Raw genomic sequence first — 25497 nt, 5'->3', positions numbered from 1 at the left:
AAGATTCAGTTCCAAGAGAATAAGTTCATACCTTGAAGAAAAAATCCCAACAAAACAAAAGGGAAAAAAAAAGGAAAATACATTAAGAATGTAGAGCCAGGTCCAGTTTCTAAGCATTAAGTGAGCAGTATTCTAATAAAGCAGATTTAGGTGAATTTCAGATATATATATATTTATATATATAGACAGATCTACCAATTGTAAACTATGGTTTTAAAAGGGATAAATGGGATGGAAAAATCTTTATGCTATACTTACATATTCACAAAGCAGAACATTACTTTAACGTTTAAAATACTTTTTCATTCATATCATCTTTGCCCAACTAATTTCTACTTTGGACCCCACCAGAATTACACATTACTCATTTCAGTCTAGAACAATGAGAATAAAATGTAATCTTCAGTGTAAAAAAGGTACCCTGCCCTTCCCACCCCCCCAAAAAACTATTCATGTCAGGATTACAATGATGTGGAAACTACCAATGAAACAAGTGGATGATAAAAAAAAGCATTTTAATTCCCATATAACTGTAGTTCAAACTTATCATCTCAGTTTCCATCAGCAAAACCAATGTCTTAACATTATGTTACTGTTCTATGGACAACAGTAAAGCTTGTCTCTTTAAATACATACCAACTTTGATCAGATGGAGCACCAGTAAGATTTTGTCCATCAAAGCATAATTCAAATTATGCACACAACTACCATAATTTAGTTACCTGACATAAAATAGGAAAAAATATACTCATTTTAAAATTAAACAAAGTTGAAAAATATGGTGACCCTCAATTGTTTTTTATACAGTACTGTCACACTGGCCTAGCTACGTGTCATGACAAATGCTCTGCATATTTACTCACTGTGACATAATAGTACATCAGACTTATTGTTCCAATGATTGCCTGAATTAACTTGCCTTAGGCTAGACAACACAGAGGAGTTTAAGGTGAAGGTGTAATGCCCTCCCCTCCCTATGAAAGGGGCCTGAAATCATTGGTACAATATTACAAGCTTAGGAAAAAAAAAAAAACAAAACAAAAAAAAAAAAAAAAAAACCCAAAACAAAACAAAAAAAAAGAAAAACACAAAAAAGAAAACCACGTGGCTACAAAAATTCAAGTTTCAATGCCTCCTAGAAAATCTGAAACAAAGAGCATAGGGAGCATATCCTCCTGAAAAGTAGGTAACTCAAAGAGCATTTTTTTCCTTTGGACTTCTTGTTTTTCTTAAAAAAAAATTCCAGCAAATGAGCAAGTCAAATGTAGTTTGTTTATATTAAATACTAACAACCCATGAAGTACAAAAGAATAAAAAATAGTTTGTGTTCAATAATGAACGATGGGCACAATAGCCTAGTGTCCAATTCATATCACATAAATTAGCCAAAAAACGGACAAGTAAGAAATTATTGACCAAAAAGTTGTTTTAATATGACACTTTCTCCATTCCTTGCATTTTTATTCTGTGGGACTGAGGTATACACCAGGGAAACAAAAAAAATTTTGAGAGAAGGGGGGCCTTAGAAGAGAGAAGAAACATTATTACATCAGATACCTTTTAGCATGACTGTCTCTTTTGACTAAGTGGCACAAGAGTTACCCATGCTCTGATCAGTCTATTATTTCATTACTGGTCATTTCTTCTGCATCATCGTTTTAAAACTGATGAATCAACAGCAACCTTCTTTAAAAACAGACACTAAATTAATGCCATTAAAAACTTCTCCAGTGCTTATCACCCATAGCACCTGCCAGCATAGAGCCAAAAGTTTTCAACCCAAATTTCAATATGGTGTTGGCAATATCTGTGACACATATTTAAATGATTGGCTTTCATCTATCAGATTACAGGAGAGGTAAGGTTTGTATGGCAAAGACATGCTTGTGGAAAACGAGCCACCAGCCCAAATTAGCTTCACTGACTCGCTGACAAAAGTACGAGTGGATTTGGGAAAGCTGTCTTTGTATTTCCATACCAAATTGCAAATTTTCTTCATTCATGTTAACAGGTACATGAATGTGTAACATAATTACAGTTACTACTATGTCTGAATAGGACCCAAGTAGCTATAGCCTATAAATAATAAAAAATACATTTTTCTTTTGATAACTGACTGTAGATGTGAGGACTCTGTATAATTCAACCAAACGGTTGTATGCTGTACAGTCCTGTGCAAATATCATAAAAAAATTAATAATCCTTTTTTTGCTATAAGGCTTTGACCCTACATTTTCACAGCAACATAACTACCATCCAGCCTGTACCATATTTCGCAAGCCTTCAGTATTCAAGAATTCAAGCAGTCAATCCGTACAGCGTCCATCTGCAGCGCCCTGAAGTCTCGTGCTCTGTCAGTCATCTAAAGGCATACAGACTTCCCCGCCTTCATCCCATCGAGACTGCTCATTCTGCTCTTCTACATCATCACCCAGCTCCTCATCGCCTTCCCCCACTTCATTCTCTTCGTATTCTTCATCCCTAGGGAAATCTGTGTCCTGCACCTGGTCTGCTCCCTCCTGCCCTCCAGGCTGAGATTTATCTGCACAGTCTACACAAACTCCGTAACGTCGTGAGCCATGTCTTATTCCAACGCTGGCTGCAAGCATGAAAATCTTCTTGCACACCATACACTTGTACTTTTTATCCTTTTTATGCACCTATGGAAGAGAAATTTTAACAGCTGAATATAGGCATATCAGGTACATTTGCATATAGTACTAGAAAACTATTAATAACAACAATAATAATTATTAATATAAAAATTCCTATTTTTAACTTTTCCAAAAGATACCAAACACTATTCAGAGTAAGGAAGGATTACTGGAGATCTATTTATGTATTCCTCAACAGATATGAGCTACTGCCCACAAACAAACCACTTTGTTGGAGCTCAGCAGGTCGCCTGTTCTGTACACAGGCGAGTGTTCAGTTCACATCTCCTCAGGGTACAGAGCAAGAATCAGAAGCAATGAGAGCAGCACAAACCCTTCCAACCGCACACAAGATAGCTCGTTTAGAAATTTGTTTTTTACAATTTTAAATTCTAGAAATATTAAGAACAAGCAAGAGTTATTATATTCAAGAATTCAAAGAGCAAAATTCTTCTTCCATGACTTCTCCTTCCCAACACTATTAAAATTAACGTCAACTTTCCAGGTCGCTTAGGTAAGTTTTTTGTCCTGTATTTGAGTCTGTGTGTAAAATTAGAAGGCTGCTGTTGACTAACCATAAATTTTGATTTTGAATTTGGAAGTATGTTGCTTGTACAAGTAACTGAATTCAGCAACCATGTATATTAGTTATTATCTATGAAAAAATGAAGTTGAAGACTTCCTTCTTCTATCTGGTGTTCCCACAACAGATTACATCTATGTGCTCGAATATCTAATTTGAAGTCCCATTGAAAAAGTTGCAATTTTAGATAAAAGAAATTACCACCCAAATGAGGGGAAAAATAAATTAGGTCATGATACAAATAGTTACTTCAGCTCTGCTGTATAGTCTGTACAGCTGATACATGTGCTTTCCTCAGCCTCTAGACTTGTTATAATACTTCACACAAGGCAGAATGTTTGAGGTTTGTTGAGCTGAAAGGGGAAGGGAGGGGGGAAAAACATCCAGAAAAAAAAAAGTGTTCTGACTTTGTCAGACAAAGAACACTTCAATTAAAGCACAGAACTGCACTGAGCTAACTCCACAGCTGTTTTCACATTGTCCGACTTCATCTCCTTTCCTGGAGGAAAAAAATCTTCAGCTACAAGTCCTGGTCAAACAATGCAGGACAGAAAACTGAAGTCCCACTCTACTCTTATTGGCAGACCAGCTAACTCCCACTGCTGCCATCTTCTCAGGTGAGCCACAAAGGAAGGAGCATGGCCATCAATGAGGCAATAATGCCCCAATTCTCTCAGCCTTTCTGCATCTGAGATACGCTTCATCCCTCCAATCATTTTCATAGCCCTCCCCTGGAGTAGCTCCAACAGCTCCATGTCCTTCCTGTTTTGGGGACCCCAGAGCTGGATGCAGTGCTCCAAGTGGGGTCTCATGAGGGGCAGAATGCCCTTCCTCACCCTGCTGTCCACACTGCCTTGGATGCAGCCCAGGATACCTTTGGCTGTCTGGGATGAGAGAGCACACTGGTGGCTCATGTCCCACCTCTCACCCACCAGCACCCCCAATCCTTCCCGGCAGGGCTGCTCTCGATGTGTTCACCCAACAGCCTCTATAGATCCTGAGAGTTGCCCCAGCCCAGGTGAGCACCTTGGAGAAGTGCAATTTACCCACTCCATGTGCTAACTAACCTTTTCTAGCTATCTACAAAACATCTTGCAAAATAAGGGGAATTTTTAAAATCACAGCTTGGAAAAATGTTATTATTTTCTCACCACCACCATGATCTTGCTTTTATTATTGCCTGAAAACACCCCTTGGATTTTATATAGTATATATTATAATGGAGTCTTAATTTCATTATAGACTAGATACAAAGCACCTACAAAATACCCAAGACAGATAAAACTTTCTCTGGATCCTCAGATAAATGAGTACTCAAATCAAATCCCGAGTTATGCAATGTGCACAGAACAGGGTAAGCTGAACTCCTGGTTGTGGTACTGGCAGAATGCAAGTCAGACAGATGTTTACTTTCTGCATCAGATCTTTTTCATTCTTTCCTAATCTTAAAGCAGATACAGTACTATAGCTTTGTCTAGTTGTGAAATAAACATTTCAGAACTACCTCAAAATATTGTGCAATTGCTGAATTAACAGGGTGCCCTGACAGAAAATAGTGATGCAGCATTATAGACCAAGATGTGATGTTCTACTGCAGTAAAGCTAAGCCAAAACTGCTTTTCATTATCTACAAAATACTTATATACACTGCATCCCTTTATCACATCACTTTCAAAATAATCTTGAAATTACTGTCTTCGTTGACACTGCATTTTCCATTAAGAAAACAAGAGGCAGAGTTATCCAAGAAATGTTTATCTTCATCCATTTCAGATCAAGATAAGACAATTTACATTATGTCAAATCAGAGAACAGTTTGTTCCAACTACCAAAACACCTGAAAAACCCCATAAAACCCCACTCATACATGTGCATACATATACATGAACACTTGAGATTACCTACCAAGGAATGTCTCTTTACATGCTCTCTTCGTGTAAACAGCTTCCCACAGATGTCACAACTGAAAGATCTCACTCCTGTGTGAATGAGCAAGTGTCTCTTTAGTGTTCTTCTGTATTTGGCTACATAATTACAGTGTGGACACTTCAACTTGTTCATGATTAAAGCAGAGGAATCACCTAAAAGATAAGAAGCATCAGGATAAAAGATGATGAAACACTCAAAAAATAATCTAAATTTGTTCTGTCTGGTGCACAAAAATAAACAGGTGCCAAAACAATAAAGCAAAACACATGACTTCTCATCAGTGAAATCAGGACAATGCCTGTCTGCAGAAATCAAAAATGCTGCTAAGTTCTGCATGTACAATTCTACTAGAAAAATACCTACTTGTAAACAAGTCATTTTTACCATGGAAGTCTTATTTCATGAATTGAAGCAAGTTAAGTACAATTTACCAATATTTCATTTTCCTAGATGTCACTTATACCAGAAAACATTTTCTTCTGGATTATAAACCTCTAACCCTGCAGCATTTAGACAGTTGCAATCTTCTCTTCCAATATTCTATTTAGAATTACATGCAGGAACTGTCTACCAAGATCTGACTTGAAAAAAAGTATAAGTAAGAATGAATATTGACAAGAGGAGTAAGACACTAAGAGGTAGCAACATTCTGAAATTCTCAAAAAGGATGTTATTGGTTCAGATTTTACCTATTTTCTACTTTGATCTAACAGCAGAAAAAATAAAAAGGGCAGAAAAAACTTCTGGAAGAAGCAATATCTCACTTCTTCCTTATGATGGAAGAGAGCTCTTTATATAGTTTGCCCAAAGGATATATGCAAAACAGGTTTAATACAGTTGCCTATTACTGTATGAAAAAGAACACCACAGGATTCTATGGCGTAGAAAAGGCCACACAGAAATACAAAGATTATTTTGATAATAACATACTGACTCAGCTTACTACAGGTGAGAACTTATGAACATAATCAAAACCATCTAGAAGCATCCAAAAAGCACTGGCTAAGGCTACCTCATTATGTGCAAGAGTTTCTAGTGTTCACACTGGCAAGAAGAAAACATAACTAATTGCACATTATGTGCACATGCTCACAGGCATGTCTCTAGAGTTGCCTCCTTTTTGTTTTGAAATCCATCCAAACATGGAAGTTACATTTTGCTAATATTCACAAGTTTGCATACTGGAGCACTCATGTGAGCTGCATGTTCACATAACATCACATACTGGCTTGCATGAAGAAAAGTAAATCCTATGCAGGCAGACATCAGGGCTGTAAAATATATGGGAATTTATTGGTTTAAGAACAGGCAGACTTCCTAAGACCCAGCTTCTAATTTCTTGACTGCTAGCAAATTTCACCTTCTGATGACCACATTTCTTCTACTGTAAACCCCAAAATATTTAAAATAAACCATAAGGCACATCCCAGTAACTGCTCAGTTAAAGAGAAGAGGTAAGCATTACTATTACCCAGTACTTGCTATCTTCTTTTTATTGAAGACTTTACATATTGTAAGAAACTAGCAACTATTGTTTTAGATATGGTGGTATTTTCAGTATGTTTTCAGACAGAAAAATAAGTACAGATAACTGCTTGCTTGAACTGACAGAAAAAGGCTTAATTACAGCGACACGGAGCTAAAAACATTTATTGCAATAAAGTTTCTTATTTTTAATAGCAAGACATATGCTGAAATCTCCTTGTAAAATTATATTTATTTCCATATCTTCACCATCCAAGTTTTCAATTTCAAAGGCCATTTATCTGTATTTAGCTTAGTAAAGGGACGGGCAGCTATCACATTATTAAAGACCTCAGGTACCTTCACACTGAGTCACAATACTAGAACTGATATAAATCACATTCTGGTTTTACTCTTCCATACATTTGAATTCCTTTTCCTCCCTCCCAGGAAGTATACTATCCAGAAAGGCAAATGATATGGAAGAAGATTGATCAAGTAATTTCCTAACCCTCTACCTACTCTCCATCAGACACACTTACCATTTTCCCAAGCTTCTTTTGGCCAAGATTCTGGCAGCAATCCATACTTGAAATCACTTGAAGTACCCGGTAGCAGCCCATACTTGAAGTCACTTGAAGTACCCGGCAGCAATCCGTACTTGAAGTCATTTGAAGTACCCGGCAACAGTCCATACTTGAAGTCACTTGAAGTAGCTATTAAAGACACATTCTTTCTTTAGCTTCCTGGGTTCTAATCAGTCATCAATCTAATCTGTTTTGCAATATAGATCCTTTTTAAACTGTGACAAAAACGTTTCTAACCTTAAAATATAGCATGTTTTCACATAGTATTCAATACTAAAACAAGAAATAACTGTATTCTCAACTTCAATGAAATGAGACCCCTGAACTACTCTCCCCAGCACCATTTCTTCTCCCCATCCTGAGAAAAGTTGAAAGCCTTTTTCCTACTACAGGGACTTTGATGGTAAGGATATGTACTCCCTCACTACCATCATGAGGGGGCTGAAAGGTTTTCCGTCAGAAAACCTTTCTCTTCAGAACCGCTTTGTGCAGTGACTTCACTTGGACTGCCACGGTAGTCTAGCTGGTACAAAACTAAGTATTTTCTACTAGAGGCATGGTGGTTTTTTTATTGCCTTAAAATATCTTATATATATATATATATATAGTGCTTTAAATACCTTTATTTATATAAAAGATCCTACAGCTATGTCTAAATCCTTTTCTGAATAATCATCTCCATTACTCTAAAACCACATCAATTCAAGAGAACGTAATTACTTGGAATATAACAGCTTAAAAGACTAGTTTGCATATTTACATTTGCTCTTAAGATCTTCTGCAGTTTATGTTGCCTTTGTATCGTTTTTCTGCTTTAAAAAAAATAAAACTATTCAGAAGTGCACAATGCCTTTAAAATATCTTAGCTTGTTTACTTCCATACTTCGTAACAAGTAAGAACTGCATCAGTGAACATGGAGTCACTATTACAGAGCACAGAGAACTATAAATAGTACACAATAAAGCTGCACTAAGAATTTGACAAAATCACATTTGTTGGGCAAAAGTTCTTCTGGCAATAGTGCAAATCAATGTTCCCCCCAATCCCCAAGACAGGAGTTTGTTGGAAATCATGAACTCATAAATCCATTACTTTCCTCACAGGCAAACAGTTGTTAAATAAACAAACTGCAGTGGTAACTGGCAGATTTCATTTCTCTAGATGGTAGTTGGGTCCTCACACTGGATTCCCAATGTCACCACTGTGAAAAGTCTTGAGGAGAAGTATTTTTGCTTTCAAGCCTGAAACTATACATTTTAATAGCCCAAAGACTTCTTTTTATCCTTACACTATTCATTCTAAGGATTTTTTGGGAAAGGAGACTCTCTTAGGCTAAACCAGAATTTCATGCAGCTAGTGGCAAGCTGCATATTTAAACACTTCCAAGCTGCAGTTTTACTGGAAAAAAGTACAGATTACAAATCCTCACAGTATGAGACACATACAGTAGTTTCATATACTGCTTAGGCAGCATTAACACTGGCAGCAGTGATTCAGTCTGCAACATAAGACAACAGTTCAAAAGGATATCACTCAACAAGTAGGAAGCTTATAATTCTATCTCATCCATTAGACAATGGCAAACAACAAGCAAAGCTGGATCATGACTGCCAAATTAGGCATTCTACCAGAGCTTTTAAAAAGCAGGGCTTGAGTGAATGCAGACGAGAAATAGCAGTATTTTAGTTCATCTAACTACCTATTTTGCTATAAAAGGAAAAAGAGGGAAGGGAATAAACCTCCCTCTCCCTTAAAAAACACAAAGCAGTGAGGAATTTTTTTTAAATTACTGACTCTAACTTTAATTACTGACCTAACTTCTGTTATGTCCAAAAGAGGCAAGAACTCCTTATACTAATTTGGAGTGATGGAGTCCAGCAATGGCATCTCAACAACTCAAGGAATAGAACACAGATACCCTCTAGACATGCCAACTACACATTCCTTTGAGGTGAGGAGGAAGACTTCCTTCTGTAATACACATGAAAGGATTAGAGAGGAAGCAGTGTTGTGATCTTTCGGCTAAAAGCCTCCAAATTACAGCAGGCTTCAGGATCTAGCAGAGGGAAAAAAAAAAAAAACCTACTTTTATAATGTTTAAAGTATTAGATCCTTTCATTATAGATTTTTCTCCCCGAACTAGAACTGTAGCTGAACAGTGAAAGGTCAGTCAGTAACAAAGTATTTTAATCACTTTTCCCTCCCTTATAGGATGAATATCTGCAAGATCCACAGACCCAAGTCTTTACTGCACACAGATGTACTGTTATGCTGTGTACAGGCACTATTGTATAGCTTCCTTCAGAATAAGCATACACCAAAGACTGACCATAGGTAAGAGTTGGACCAAGCTGAGCACATTTTATATATAACACTGTGACTTTGACAATTCTTCTGTATTTATGAGAATACAAACTAAATGTCACTAGGAACATTTATGTACACAGCTGATATTTAAGTCTGAGGGAACTTAGGATCTCAAACCCCTGCATAATTTGAGAACTTAGCACAAGACTCAGCACAGCCAAATAAATTTAAGAGCTGTCATCTCGTGTAGGTACTAAATCTTTCAAACTCCAACTGGAAGAGAAGACCCACTATAACATGAAAGAACACCAGCACAGATACCACAAGCGATAAGAGGTTGCTACACATGCTTCATGCTTCAGTATACATGACTAAGTAGATAATAATTAAACCTAATGCTTATTCTTAGAATAATTCGTTGACCTAGAAAACCTGCTTTCTAGATTAAGCACACATTTAATGTGCTCAAAACAAAACCATGCAAAAGGCATCTTCAGTGTCTAATTGGTCATCCAAACAAGACAGACTTGAATTACACACAGACTGGAAGCTGGAAGTGCAATACCCAGCCTCTTCCACCTTCCCCAGCTGGATATAGACCCTACAGTCCGGTAAGCTTCCAGAATGTAACACATTTACAGACCCCTGTGGCTCATAGTATCTTCTCCCATTTCTCCTCTCACCCAGGCTACTACTGCCCCCTGAAACCTGCTTGCAAAACTAGACATAATTATCATCTGACCTGTTCTGGTCACTTCAAAGCCAGGTGATAGCCTCTTGATAGGAGGCTGAAAGCAACTATGGATGCAGTCATACTGACAGACTGGGGATAGGGTGCAAAGGGGGAAGTATAGACAGGTAAGGCAGACCTTGAAGAAAAAAAAAATAAGCTAACTAGAAGCAATAATATTCTGTGTCTCCAGACTAAGCCACTTGATCACAACTTTGATCTAAGGTTACCTTCTTACACTTTAGTTGATTTCTAAGATGTGTAAGTTAATAATCCAAATGTCAATTAACCTCAAATATTTACCCATTTTTCTAGCCTGCATGGATAAAAGGATATCACTAATGTGATCTTTTATTAAAGTCAACAACAAGCAAAGCCACATAACAACAACAAATAAAAAATACAACAATACAAAGAAGCTCATTAACCATCAGAACTAAAATTCACATTATGTTGATTTGACAAGAGATAGGACAGTGTGAAATAAAATAAAGTGGTTGTGTGGTTTTACACCACAAAAAAAAGCTATCAAAAACATTGTGAAAGGATTTTATGTTCTACTGCATTTGTTCTCAGGAAAAAGGATAACCAGAAGCCAGATACAATGATTTTCAGTTTTGAAGGCAAGAGGTAGGCATGCACCACCAGAAAGAGAGAACATGTCTAAGCCAGAAGCACCCTTAGTTTGACAAATTTCACTCTTTCTGATTTATATGAGGAAATATACAGATTTGGGGGCCAGAAAAGGATACATGACTGAGTAGGTGATGATATGGGAAACAATGAGAAGTTCAGTGACAGAAGCCATTGAACAGGGCATTACAGAAAAGGACACACATATGGTGCACTGAGGGAAAGATACAAAACTTTGCATTAGATACAGCTGTTTGTAGTGAACTCCTGTTTTCTTTACATATATTAGCATTGGAAACAGTGCCAAAATAAGAGAAAAATAAATACTATTTTTCACTGTATTTTTTTGACACTGACTGCTCCTCTAATCAATTAAAAAAGACAGAAAGTAGACAGGATAAGCGATTAGGCCATAGCTTTCAAGGATTGCAAAGAAAGCAGTGGTAATCTACTGATACAATCTGGATTGCTATTAGAGAGCTGGATTTGTTGCTTATGTTAGGTAACATGACAGGGGAAACAGCACTGCCAAGACTGACGTACTAGGAAGGTGGGGAAAACAAAGTATCTTGAGCTCCCTTTGTTCCCAGAGTATTCCTCACATCTTGAACCTTGCTTCTTCTGAAAAAGCTTCTGGAAGCACATTACTGCTCAGCTGCCCCTTTCAACAGAGGGCTCAGACATACTTAAGACATTTTGCCAATGCAATCTTACTCATACTCCATTGCTCCAAATTGCTCTCAATTTTTACTATTTTTCATTCATGAAAATGTGGTATATTGCTGTAACTATGTAGTCAGATCTAGCACCAACTACCCCTGAGAGAAGACCACTAACTGATACCAAATATATTATGCACTTGCTTTTCCACTTGATTATCATACCTTCCCTGAAAAATTCCTTCCCAAGAAAGTGAAAGCTATTTTACTGATCTCCTCCAACAACTACATCAATGAAACACAAGAAAGTAAAGAACTTTCCTCATGCAGACCATTTATTTGTGGGGGAGTTAAATGTTCTCATGGATCCTTTTTACTAAGTCAATGCATTACACTGGGACTCAAAGGGACTTTCAGGCAGAGATGATCTGTAGACACCATAAAACCTTCTTCCCCAACCCATTCACAAAAAAAACCCCAAAAAAACCCCAAAAAAAACACCCCAAAAAACCAAAAAACAAACCAAACCACAAAACACTGCCTGGAATTGTAGGCTCAGGGACAGACCATACTGTAAGAATGTGAGGAGGCAATCTGCTTGTCTTTGGGATGATCCCTGGGAGAGGTAAATTGAATGACTGGGGAAGAGATTGACCCTCAGATATTGCAGTGTTTTCAGATGACTTCTAAAAACCTTTGACACCTTCAATACTGGATTACATAGGGAATGGGGCAAATAAAGTGGTTAAAGGTCCATCAAGGAACTTAAATCTTTTAATTGATGTATCAGCTTAAGGTCCAAAAAAAATATGACTGAGAGTTAGAGTACCCTGAAAAAGTAGGAAAAATATAAAATTATTTTTTCTTTTGTAACACAGTCAGTCGAGTGGGGTTTATCCCTACAAGAAATATGCACATGTCCTGATAAGTCAGTCAATCTTGATTTCTTCAAATACAAAGGTACCTGCTTTATTGTAAAGTCTAATCAAGTTGTGTTATGCTCCTCCCTTGCATCATGACAAACACTAGGACCAGCACTACATTTTTTGTAAGCAGGTTTAGCTGCTGTTTGTATCCTTCTGAAAAGTAGCTGTTTCTACAGCAAGCTGAATTAATTCCTTAAGAACCCCTACAAAATCAGTTAGGAACCCTCTTGTTCCACCGTGGACTGTTTTAATCCTGCCCTTGTTATCCTTTCCCTCACCCCCATTAGAGTACAGCATAACCTAGCCTGAAAATCACAATAACAAATTACACACTTGCGGCTTCATAAAGCTACTGGGCTATTGCATGCAAGTCTCCTAAAAATCAACACAGTCTGTTCCAGAAAGCGTAAGCAACATTTCACAGCTGTGTTCTGAAGTCTGAGGATAGGACACTTTACAAAAAAAACAAAAACACCACGCCCAGATGAAAGGCATACCCAAAAAGTGATGAAAATTGACAAAATCACCCCATGAAGAGACATTAAGCATATGATGAATTACGTTCACTGAGCTTTTAGGATCTTTCGTAACACACTCTAACACTGACTGTAATATGTTGTCTGCATGGTTATTTTTACTATGGTAAATGGTTAATTGTAGGATGAATGATGGCTGTAAACAGTAAAAGACCTTTTTAGCAGATTATCAAGTAGGAGAGAAAATACTGAGATAAGTGATAACGTTCCATGTTTAACTAAAACAGCTACTTTAATTAATATAGCTAAATTGGAGAAGTCTTGAAAACATAAGTAAAATATAAGTAAATCTAAGACAGTACAAGGAATTTGAAATCTATCTTAAATTTTTAAAGCTTCTCTAAAGCTCACCAACATGATACTTGTACAGGGATGGTGTTAAACTCACTGGCAATGATGCCTCAGGTTTTAGCTTTCATATTTCTCATATTCTGTACTGCTTTAGTGTGTAGTTCTGAGCTTCATATTAGGGGATAGTAAGCTCTCTTCACAGAGCAGGTAGACAAATCAATTCTTTCTCTAGCTGGGGACCAAGGACAAATGATCTAAGTTTCAGGCCCAAGAGCATAAACAATGGTCTACTGAAGACAGAAAAACAAGAAGGATGAGACTTCATAACCTAAAGCTATAACAGGACAATTAACTCCAATATGCAAATGGACCTGAACTTATAAGAGTGTGAGACCCCATGGCCAGTCGTCCATTTTGTGGCCATCTTGGGTGTAGCCATGGCTGAGGTCTTGCGCTGCTCAAGGTGTGTCCATTGAGGCTTTTTAATAAATACCTACTTTATTCTTTAACTCCATCTAGCCTCTATTCTACATCAGCCTTCACAAGGCATGAGCAACACAGGGTGAGAGGAAGAAGCAGCTGACACATCCTTATTGGATATGAGTAGAAAAACTCATGTTCAGCAAGGAGCAGTTTAACATATTTGCTTTACTGGAACAAGAGGGGTAGCAGATGCTTCAGAAAGCTTTTACTCTTTACTATCTAATACTTACCAACTGTACCCAACTGGAAAATTCATTTACTATAGAATTCAAGGAAGTGGCTTCAGGGATAAATTTCTGGAGTGAGAGGAGTGATCTTAAGCAGGCTTCTCTTCCACCATATCTACAGTATCATCATAAAAGCACCAGACCAACCCAAACCTATATCAAGGGCACAGAAACTCCCCCTGCATGTAACTGGTGTTACCCCCATCAGAACATGACAAAGCATAATAGAAGCTCGTTGTTTCCGTTTCAGCAACCAACAGGAGAGCACACTCCTTAGCTCTGAATATAAGACTTTATTATTCTTTATTTTTCTTCTTATAGAATTGTCTTATATCTATTCCAGATTACATTTTCTTTTGGATTTTTTACCTCTCAGTGCCTATTATTTTTGGTAGTTTTTCATCCCCACAGGAAATTTAATCCAAAACTAAAAAGTTACTTTGTAACCTGCAGGTTACTCTACAACTCATTCTTGACATTCTTCCAACTCTGCACTCCTCCCTCTTCCACCTCTTCTTTGGCATAGAGGGAGCAGATAAAGAAGAGTGTTTAAGAGTGGAATCTACCTGCAAAGTAAAGAAAAACAGCCACAAGCAGAAGAGAAAGAATAACAAAGGCTGAAGAACGGTCTATAGGTGAAAAACAAGTTATACCAAGCCCTGCTTCAGTCACTCTTGTTTCAAACAGTATGCATTCAAGAACTTAGTAAAAGTGAAGATGTTTTATAAAAATATTATATAAGGCTTCCAAAAGAATTCTGACACTGACAGAAAATGTAATTATGTACTTAGGAACATATATGGTGTGCTCTCAAGGAGATCACTAGTTGACTAGTATTTTAGAACTCAGTAAAATAAACTTCCCCCCGTGGTCACAGAACTTTCAATGATTTTGGACTGAAACCACAACACATATTCAGTATGATCTGTCTCCAATACAGTTCTTTTCATCAAAATGCTACATGAATGTATTTTGTAATTCGATTCTTTAGCATAACAAGGTACTGGAAACATTGGTGCTTCTGTCAAAAAAAAAAAAAGTACCAACCAGCCAATCAAAAAACCCACAAACAAACAAACAAAAAAACCCAACAAAAAACAAGGACTAAACATACTGCACTGCCCATGCCCTCCATTATTTCTCCAAGAAATCTTCATAGCACACATACACAATTTCACAGAATCCAAACAACTAATTATATCTGTTGTTGGTGCCATCAAATGCATATTCTCTGCATTTCCATCAGTCAAAGACACTGATTATTAATCCCCTATAAATCATCAATAAAAATCACATGCTAATTTGTGTCAGAAATTTTGTATTTGTGCAGCTAATACACACATCCTCAGCTCTTGCTTCAGACTTTCTGTTGTTCTTTTTCGTGGCACTGCAACTAGAGCGAGTAGTGCAGCCCAGCACAGGCAGAATTGTTGTGTGGGTGCTGAGGACTCAACATGCCCCACTCTCTGCAGCTAAAGAGCTTCACTTGGACTAGATCTAACCTGGTGCTGTGGACCTGAGGCATATTAGCGACTGTCACGTTCCTGAAACAGCTTCTATCCTCAGCTCAGCCAGAAGGAATTCCGTGCAGCCTAACAAAGCTTAGCCAGTAAGAGAAGTACAGGAAATTCACTTCACAAGCACAACTCTCAAGTAAAGCTAAAGCAGACCTACCCAGAGTTCAGAGATGAAGACCAGAGATAAGTAAGAAGCATTTGCAGATGTATTCCTCAGCACAGCTGCTTCTCCAGAGCTGCTCTGTTGTGTCACACTACTAAGCACATGAAGGTCTCTTGTACTGGAGAAACACATCCCCAGTCCCATCCCACACTGCTCTGCACTGGCACGTGTCACCACAGTACCCAGGCACCACACAGCACGACCGTGTGTCCCCACGTGTCCCCTGTGGGACCACTGCTCGTCCGTGGGCAGGAGCAGAGCAGGGCCCCTGGAGGAGACATCCACAGTTCCTTGATGTTTGAAGTAGGCATACATTTTAAACTGCTTTAGAAACAACAGACACCCAAAGAACTTTGTTCCAGCTGTGTCTCAAATTCACCCCTAACTTGGCTTCTAAATTGCAGTAAGTTTTCAAAACTATTAATTCACCAAAAAGTGAGGCAGGCAAATGACAGTACTTCAAATACATACATTAACTATTCATACAGCATAATAATTTAAAAAATAAAAAAACAAAAGTTATGTAGTCAGGTACTGCAGTCAATACGTTAATTTTCAAATTACATAATTGACATTAAGCAATATTTACCTGCTTCTTCTTTAATAAATGACAAATCTTCTTCTGGATATGGGACTGACGGTTGCAACACTGAGCAATCTTCAGAGTTCTCTTCAGTATTAGGTGGTACATTATAAATAAATCTCTTTGCAGTTTGGTTTTTCCTTCTTGCTTTTCCAGGTTCTTGAACTGATTGTCCCTGTGCACCCATGTCATTCCACACAAAAACTTTTCCCTCACCTTGAGATTCATTTTCAGCCATTTCAGGTGAGCTGTCCTGGACCCAACTGCAGTCATTCATTTGGTAGCTTTCCATTTGGCCCTCATCAATGGGGTAGGGATCATTCTCAGTTTTTATGCTACTTGCCAAGTTGGTGAGGTTTCGTGTTGCCCAGAAGCTGGCAACTTTTTGATCCCTTGGAGATAAACCATCCCTACTAACAGATCTTCTGTTGTAATCCACTACAACAGTCTCTGGAGCTTCTGATTTTATACTTATGTTTAAGGCATCTTTAATGAAGTTGCGGCAGGACTGGACAACCTCCGTCATCTGAAGGTAGCTGGCCACCGACATCACTTCAATGGCGTTTTGGCTCGTAAGCACGAGGTTACCAGAATACAAGAAGTCCAAGATGACAGAAAAACCTTGAACAGCAACAACGTCTAAATAGGTAACAGTGGTTTGGTTACGGCTTTCTTTGTTTGTAAAGCAATACAGAGTCTTAAAGAAGCGGCTGCCTGCAACCAGGATGTTCTTGTGAGCTCTGAAGACCCTCCCACTCACCACAATATTAACATCACAAAGAATGCCTTTCTTCCTCTGCTCGTTGAGCTCTTGCAGGAGCTGATAGCAGTAAGAGTTCTCATTTGGCCTGCTGTTAAAATCACAGTATCCTTCATTATTCAGTTCTGATGGTAACTCTGCCTCCTGCAATTAAAAAAACCACACAAACATAATTAGCTCTTACTAAATGCTCTCCTTAGTTAAATACGAAAATAATGATATGAAAATAAATATAAGAAGATTATTTTAATCAAACTATTTTTTTGCTATTTATGTTCTTGGTCACAAAGGCAGACAGGAATATATAAATAACAAGATATTTCTGAAAACTAAAAATTATGCTCTCATTCTGCACCTTCCACCCCCAAGTTTAAAACAAACAGAGCTAGATTTGCCTTGAGGGCAAAGGAAGGGAAATTTCAGCCAAAAGTAAGGAAATATATAGTTGAGTGTGAAGTACTTGTTATTCCTAACCCACATATACTAAAGATTCAGAAGCTTCTCTTTCCAAAGATTTAACTACATGATTCTTACATATCCAATCCTTTGTTCTTTCCCCAGAAATCTCCACTTAAACAATTAAGCAGAATCTGGATAAGTGATTCAATATTTTCTTCATGCTGAGATATGGACACAGATTAGGCCTGTATGTCCTAATCTGTCTTGAATGTTTTAAAGAAAACATATTGCTAAAGGAGATATAACAGCAAATGTATTTCTTATACAGTTTTACAAAAAAAGTATTTATCCTTTGTTTTTTAATTGCAGCAGGTTTAGGATTAAACAGTGTATCACATGACAAGCAGACAAAATACTGCAGATGACCAAAAAACTCCCAACTTAAGCTTCCATTACAATACTTGCCTCAGACTTTCTTGAAATAAGCCTCCCAAACTTTCCAGTGGCAACACTGGAACAATACTTATTACACACACACAGCCTTTTTAAGATGTGATCTCAAAAAAGGCTTCAAAATTTTGCTAAAACCTGATATTTTCACAAAATCCAACACCAAGACAAAATTCATTATTAAAGATGAGAACAGACAGGGAGAGATCAAGAGATCTGAACTGGATTTTAGAGCACATAGAAGACTTCTAACTCATGTTAAAGATGATTCAGAGATGCTACAAAGCAGCAGCTAGGAGAAAGCAGAAAACACAGACTGGCATATTTGAGACCATACTTATATGTTGACATATGCTGCCATGAAGAGCAGCAACAATGACAGTCTGTTTCATACTCTATCTCCAAGATTCTCTCTTCTTTCCTAGCAAACAAGGAAAGCCCAAAACTGGATAGTCCCAAGCCAAATCATTATTTTCTTCTCTCAGCTCCTAAAACACCCCACTGATTAGCAAGCTAGAGATGGTGTTAAAGCTCACCTGCCTCAACATTACAGGTCAAAATCAGTATTAAGAAGGAAATGTTAGCACTGTCATGAGCCCATAAACTATGCTGGAGTTAAAATACACATTACAGGACAGTACTACTCCTAATTTGGGACTATAGCAGAAACCAGCTACATATATTTTAAAAGTCACTTTCCACCCCATAGACCTTAGTGGATTAAATCAGTACTCATCTCAATTTATAATCCCAGTGTGGATCTCTGGAATGACAACTGAGGCTGTAACTCCATCTAAAACGGTGTTTACATACATAAGCAGCAAATAAGGCCTGCTATAACCAAAACAGAAACTGTGCCATTTCAGCATCTCCCGCAGAGAAATTTCAGTTTGCTGTCACATTCAAGTTGCTTCTGAATCTCTACTCTTCTCAGAAAAACACTTCATTAAAGAGGAAGGAATAAAAGCAATTAGGGTTTTACGCAAAAACAAGCAGTAGATCTTTGCCCACCTCATGTTAATTTTTTTTGCTATACTCTGTGACACACCCCAAGTACTACCTCGGACCAAGGCTGTGAAACAGTTTGCTCCAGGTGTGGGACAGCTAAGGCTGTCACTCCAAGCTCTCAGCAGATTTTGGTTCTAGACTAGCTTCCTGTCACTTTAGCAATGGAGCACTGCAGTTTCAAAACACCAATTACACTGACACTGGATCAGATTAAGATGAAAATGACAGTACCCTAAAGTGTTGTCATGCTCGTCAATCACCAGTGACTTGCACCTCACACAGTAAATGTTAGGTAGATGCTATGATAGCTGCCAATTTCGTTCTCCGAGAACACATTAAACACCACATAAAATTTAAAAAACAACCAGCAGCAATTCTTTTCTTTTGACAAACGTCTGATTAAATAATGGAGAGAGAGTACATTTTAACTAAGCAAGTATAAGTACCCAATCAAGCTGGGACAAAAAAAAATAAATTGATATTTACAATGTGGGGTTTTTGTTTCCTGAGAACAGGACAAGCCAGCATAGTGAAGAGCAGCTGCAGATCACAAATGTGCTACAGAAACACAAGACTGAAATCTTCATTGTGGCAAGACCAGAAGGTTGAGTGGAAAAATGAGATATTATGCAACCTGTGTCCAAGCTATTAGGGGTGTGTGTTGGAGAAAGAGATCAATCAGTATTACAGCTTTAATTACTATTATAGCTTTACAGAAGTGGGTGCATAAACATTTCTAAAACTAACTGCAGTACTAAAACCAACCGTTTTACTGCTGGTATGGTACAACAGTTAACCCTAGTGCCACAACTCAAATGAAGTCCTGACATCTGAGCAGTTATCAAGTCTATGTACACCAAGTATGACAAGTAGAACTGATATTTATTATGAGAAAAATTAACAAAATAATATTACGATGAGAGATTTAGGCATTGATACAGAAAAAATACAATACAGTTCAATGGGAGGCAAGATGCAGAAAATAATTACAGGAAAAAGTGTATTTTCAAACTTCTGTAACTTACATGACACATCATCATATGGGTTCTGTTTTTTCTAATGAGAAAACAAACTAATGATATTTGCTTAGATATCAACTATATTTTCAGAATACAGACCCCATATTCTCATCAACTAAGTTACCCCAACACCAAACCACCTCATCCTTTAATAAACACTAGTAAGGAACAAAAGATAAAAATCAGCACAATTTCATTTCAATTTATGGACTCTTCAGTGCTCTAAGTCAAAAACGTCTCTCTGTGAGTGAGATTAAGAAGTGCTGCAACAGAACAGAGACTGCTTAAGGAAACTAATATTGTGCTCAGTTTCAAAAGAATACACACAAAGATAAACTACTATGTTATATATATAATTCATTAATTAAACTTGCCCAAAAGCTAACAGGAGCAGAAACAGATGATCAAGAATTGCAACTAGAAGTTTCGTTTGTTTAGCTTTCTTTTTCCTACTGTTCCATCAGCACACTCCGTCCCTGGAAGGACAGTGAGGGCAGGAAGAATTAAGAAAAACCCAAACCAACCTAACCACAGATCACATCTCAGCTACATGCATATGAAAAGTAATTACGCCACATTTTTTAATCCCTTCCCCACTACCACATCTTGCTCTACAGCAGTTCCCTGTGCCCCCAAGTTAATCCTTACTCTGGTAAATGTATCTTCTAAGCTATCAGTAGCTTCTTAACCACATGCAGAGGAAAATGATCTCGAAACACGGTCCCATCAGTTGCACACACTGCTCCACTGCCACACAGCACCACTCACAGACAACTCAGCAATTTCAAATTATTTCATTAATTGCCTAATATCAAACTGAGTAGTTTGAGGTTTGATAAAAACATTAAATAAAAGCACACTAAGTAATAGTGTTTACTCTAAATCCTGACTTCCTCCTCAACTTCTTCACTCTGCTAAGAGTAAGTCAAGAAGTGAACTTAGAACACTGTAATGTAACTCTAACATCTGAAGCATGACTTCCATTCATCACTGCTCACATAATGCAAACAATTCCAGTTCACATGGAAAAAATAACACATCAAAGGCCTTCTTCCTTTTGGAGAGCTTCTGCTTTAAACCAACATGCCTGTTAGACTGGAGAAAGCTTTTCTGGCAGTATTTCCAAGGCTTAGCTTTAAATTACGTCCAGAAAGAAAACGTTTTAAGAAGATGGTTTGAGGAGAGGAATCCCCAGCAGCCAATAAATCTGCATCTTATGGACCCAAATTCATCAAAGAATTAAAATATTTTGCCATAATTTCCCACTAAGCATCCATTTCTTAAGATTCTTGCAACACAATAGTCTGTTCACTACAAAAACAAAGGTAGTTTAAAGATGATGACAGATTTCCTTAAGCTTTAATGTGGAGAAAAATTACTTTAAAAACTAGAATAGAAAAAGATTCAAGAATTTGGTCTTAGAAAGAAGCATTGGTTGACAGCTCAATACCCTTGAATTACAGCAGCTGCAACCACTTGTGATGTATTTTGGCATTCCAAATTAAATGTATCCCAAAAATAAACTGAAATCATCACTCATTTCTTCATGAGTGTAATATCCAACAGACCTATAGAAATTTCCACTGCTTTACTGTCTTAACACCTACAATTTCCTTTCTGCTCTTGAGTGGTGGCACTATGCCATATGTTTATTAGCAGCTGCTAAACATGCCCTGCAGTTGAGGCTTGTCAAGTCCATAATACATGTGTGCTGTCTCTAACACAAAGGCTGAAAGATCTCTCCCAAGTTTCATTAAATCTAAACGGCTTTGCTGCCTCATTATGTATGTTGGAAATACGGTCAGGGTACAAATTACCTACTTTTGTTCCAAGTATCTGGTATCATGGCATTTAGAAAAAAAATGGGGCTATTGTTTTGGTATTAATTTAAACATATGTATCAAAAGAAATTCAAGTGCCATTAAGTCTATGAAAGGATACGGAAATTAAACATAGAAGGAAAAGAAAACAGAGATTCTTAATCAGGTTTTTGATAAAGCAACTGTAATGTGAAAGTGTGCCACGAAGAAAACTACACTGACTCCTGAAAAACTGCAATTCCTTCCCTCGTGAAAAGTTTTTAACTGAAATGTAACTTCAGAAGGATGCACAAAGCACTGTTTTCCACTAAAATAAAAATCTCTTTACAGCTACCTTTGTCCCAACCTTATCTTTTGTACAGTGCAGAAGAACCACTGACTCATCTATCCTACTGTTTCATTTATTATCACAGTTAGTCCAAATATTTTTTTTCTTAAACTATCAGTGGTATAAAAGCAGAGATTCATTTTTACAAATATTCCCATGGCAATGAAAGGTCTTCAAATAAACACAATCATCAAATACATACTTACATTAACTTGTAGGTTACTGTGATAACAAGCCAATACCCTCCCAGTATTTCACAGTTTTGCAACAGAGCCAGGGTAAGAGGACAGAAAGAAAAAAAGTAGTTATTTGAGTAGAGAAAAATTGCTTGGAATAGCTTTTATTTAAATACAGCTAAAATAGACTGAGAGAAGCTTCCAAGTGTAGCAGGGATTAACAGCATCCACTAACACAGGAGACAGAACATACGTCTACAAAGTAATCATTCACAACTCAAAGTTAGAAACTAGGCAACAAGACAGTAAGGAACACACTGCAATAGCATTATGCAAAACTGGAACACTTTCAAAGATATGAAGAAGTAAAAGAAACTAAGAATATAAGTCTCTTAATTAGAAGCAACTAATTGAAAGCAAGTTTGGCTAAAACACTGCAGAGTGAGTGGCAATCCCCAGAAGACTGAAGAAAACTGATAAGATGACCTACTACCACACACTATCTGTAACAGTAGCTGCTATAAAACTGCACTTGCTGAAAAGGCAGTATTAACCATCTTGAAGGTGAATGTTGCATTTGTAAATCCAAAAAATAATATTTTGGATAACTGGTATTTGTGCACCATAAGGTTTCCCTTAACGTTCACCTAATGTTTTATAAGTCATCCTGTAATCCTGATATCCTGCCCCAACATTTGACTAGCAGCTCTTGTCCAAGGTACCCTGAGCTCCTTAAGAGTGCTCAAGCAATAACCTCAATCTAACTACCGCATTACATTTCAGACTCCAAATAAAGCTACCCAGCCAAGGTGGGTGTTTCAATTAAAACGGAATTCTAAATGCAGAAAAACGGAGTGACTAATCAATTAATTCCGGCTAACAGCCCAACAATTCAAGGACTAGCCTAACCTGAAGCAACACTTAGTTAATGCCCGCAGGCAAGTTTAACGCCAGCGAATCGATCGAGCGAACTTTAGCAGCGCAGGCATCCCTAGGAGAAAAGGCTGCAGAAGGCTGCGGATTCAACACAAGTATTCTTTAGGGGCTTTTCATCCACATATATTCTAGGGCAAGCCCTGCCTCATTCGTGAAAGCAGCCAAGAAACACAGCGATTTGAAGTTCAGCGGGGAACGTGAAGAGTTTCACTACTCCTACAGCGTTAGAGGAGCGCTGGCATAGTAACACGGCTTTCAGGAAACCACATGTTTATCTCAAACACACACCAAGTGATTGCAGACTTCTTGCTCAGCAACGCAATCGGAAAAAAAAAAAAAAAAAGATTTCAGCGCGAAGAACTTAAATACACGGAGTTATCCGATTAGTGCACCGGGGCCACACCGCTAAGCAGGCAGAGCGATTCCAATTTCACGCCGCCGAGTCCCCATTTCACAAGCGGTCGCTGGCCGGACACTGCCCGCCCTCCGCCCGTACCGCAGGAGGAAGTTGTAACGAGCGTATTTAAATCAGTGCTGTGACACTGGGATTCGTACGCAACTTTTTTCCCACATCGCCGGTTTATCTTCAAGAGATAAACAGTCGAACTAATGAAAGCGGCACCCGCCAGGGCCGGACGGATAACGGGAACGGAATACAGCCACAAACAACAGCTCGTGCTGCGTTTGTGTGCCTGCCCACATCCAGCGGGAGAGTCACCCCAAATCCCAGAGGGGGCTCGTCCCCCGCTCCGGACGCGGCGAGCGAGAGCAACGCGGCGTGGCCAGCCCGCCGGGCAGCAACCACCACGAGCAGCCATTTAGAGAAGTTCACACACGTGAGCACAGGAAAACCTCACCTATGCAGAGGGGAGGCCGGGATTGCCCCTCCCTCCCTCCCTCCCCGCCGCCCCCTCCCCGTCCCGTGCCGTACCTGCTCGGCGCTGCCGGGCTCGTTGAGGCGATGCTCGGCGGAGAGGTGGTGCCGCAGGAGCAGGGTGCGCTTGTAGTTGCGGGTGCCCTTGCAGAGCTCGTCGTGCCCCCCGGGCAGGGGCGCGCCGGACATGATCACCTCGGGGGGCGCAGCAGCGGCGACGGCCGCGGTGCACCAGGCGCACGACATGAGGCCGGTCTCCTGGCAGTAGTAGAGCCACGGGAACTCCTTGAGCCAGGAGCCCTGGAAGGAGATGTGCAGCTTCTGCAGCAGGGACTTGGGCCTGGCCAGCGGGAAGTGCCGGATGCTCTCCCCCTCGCCGCTGCCCTCCGCCTCGTCCCCGCCGTCGCCCCCCGACCGCCGGCTGCTGCTGCAGCTGCCGCCCTCGGCGCCGCTGCCGTCGCCCAGGCTGCCCCCTTCGCCGTCCTCCTCATCGTCGCTGCTGTCACTCAGCGAACCCCCGTCCTGGACCAGCTCCTTGCCCTCCAGCAGCCCCTCGGTCTCCAGTCCCTCCGCGCCCTCCAGCTCCATCTCCTCGTCCGCCCCCCGCCCATTGAAGTGCTTCCGCGGCCAGGCCGCGGCCTCGCAGCCATTGTTGGCGGCGGGGTGGGCGGCCAGAAGCCCCCCGCCGCCGCGGAAGGCCAGAGTCCGGCGGTTCCTCTCGGCGAACATGGGGCCGGCGGCGGCGGGGGGCGACGCCGCGTCTTGGGGCAGCAGCAGCTCCTTCTCCTCGGCGGCGGTGGCCTCCAGCTCCTCGGCCTCCAGCCCCTCCAGCTCCGCCTCCTCGTCCGCCCCGCGCCCGTTCAGCGCCTCGGGGTCCTGCCGCTCCCAGGCCTCGGCCCCCGCCGCCGAGGCGGCCGCCGCGGAGGTGACGAGGCCGCCGCCGCGGAACGCGAGCGTCCGCCGGTTTATCTCCGCGAACATGGCGGGCGCGCCCCGCGCCCCCCGCCCGGCCGAGCGCTCCGTCCGCCGCGGGAACGGGGCGGGGGAAGGAGGCGCCCGGCTGCCGTGCGGGGGCGGCGGCCGAGAGAAGCGAAGTCCGGCCGCTCGCTCCCCGCTCCCCCGGGTCCGGCCTGGATTGCGGCGGGCGCGGGGCTGCCCACAATGGATCCCGCTCGATCGCTCGGCGGCGGCGGCGCTTCCGTCCCGACAGGCCCCGGATCGGGTCGGGTGGCAAATGAACAACGGGCTGCCCACAATGCACCGCGGCCGCCGCCCGCCGCCGCCGCAGGGGAGGGGAGGGGAGGGGGGGCGCGAGCGGGGGGCGGGCAGGAGGGAGGGGGGGCCGGCGGGGGGCGGGCGCGCGCTGCGGCCGCGCCGCGTCACGCGGCGCCCGCCCCGCCCCTCCCCGCCCCGCCCAGTGTGGGGCGAGGGAGGGGGTGTGGGGGGGTACGGGG

General features: G+C 40.3%; 1 protein-coding gene across 1 annotated transcript; it reads right to left on the bottom strand.

Moving 5' to 3' along the window:
* Positions 1-1258: 1258 nt before the first annotated feature.
* On the bottom strand, positions 1259-25024 carry ZBTB10 (zinc finger and BTB domain containing 10). The gene is made up of 5 exons (XM_066547341.1): positions 24101-25024; positions 16280-17177; positions 7173-7346; positions 5143-5318; positions 1259-2660 (listed from the first exon to the last, which is right to left on the bottom strand). Exons 1-5 carry the CDS (start codon positions 25022-25024, stop codon positions 2355-2357), a joined length of 2478 nt encoding a protein of 825 aa, XP_066403438.1. The 3' UTR covers positions 1259-2354.
* Between the last annotated feature and the right edge of the window lie 473 nt (positions 25025-25497).

The sequence above is a fragment of the Molothrus aeneus genome, chromosome 1, assembly GCF_037042795.1.
Source record: "Molothrus aeneus isolate 106 chromosome 1, BPBGC_Maene_1.0, whole genome shotgun sequence".
Lineage (NCBI taxonomy): Eukaryota > Metazoa > Chordata > Aves > Passeriformes > Icteridae > Molothrus > Molothrus aeneus.
The sequence above is the reverse complement of the archived record's forward strand: the minus strand, read 5'-3'. Positions and strand labels throughout refer to the sequence as shown.

Excerpts from the sequence above, each read along its gene's own strand:
- ZBTB10 (XM_066547341.1), bottom strand. The coding sequence starts at position 25,024 with ATGTTCGCGGAGATAAACCGGCGGACGCTCGCGTTCCGCGGCGGCGGC. Across the intron at positions 17,178-24,100 it reads AGCCCGGCAGCGCCGAGCAG|GAGGCAGAGTTACCATCAGA; the intron begins GTACGGCACGGG and ends TTTTAATTGCAG. Across the intron at positions 5,319-7,172 it reads AAAAGAAGCTTGGGAAAATG|GTGATTCCTCTGCTTTAATC; the intron begins GTAAGTGTGTCT and ends CTTATCTTTTAG.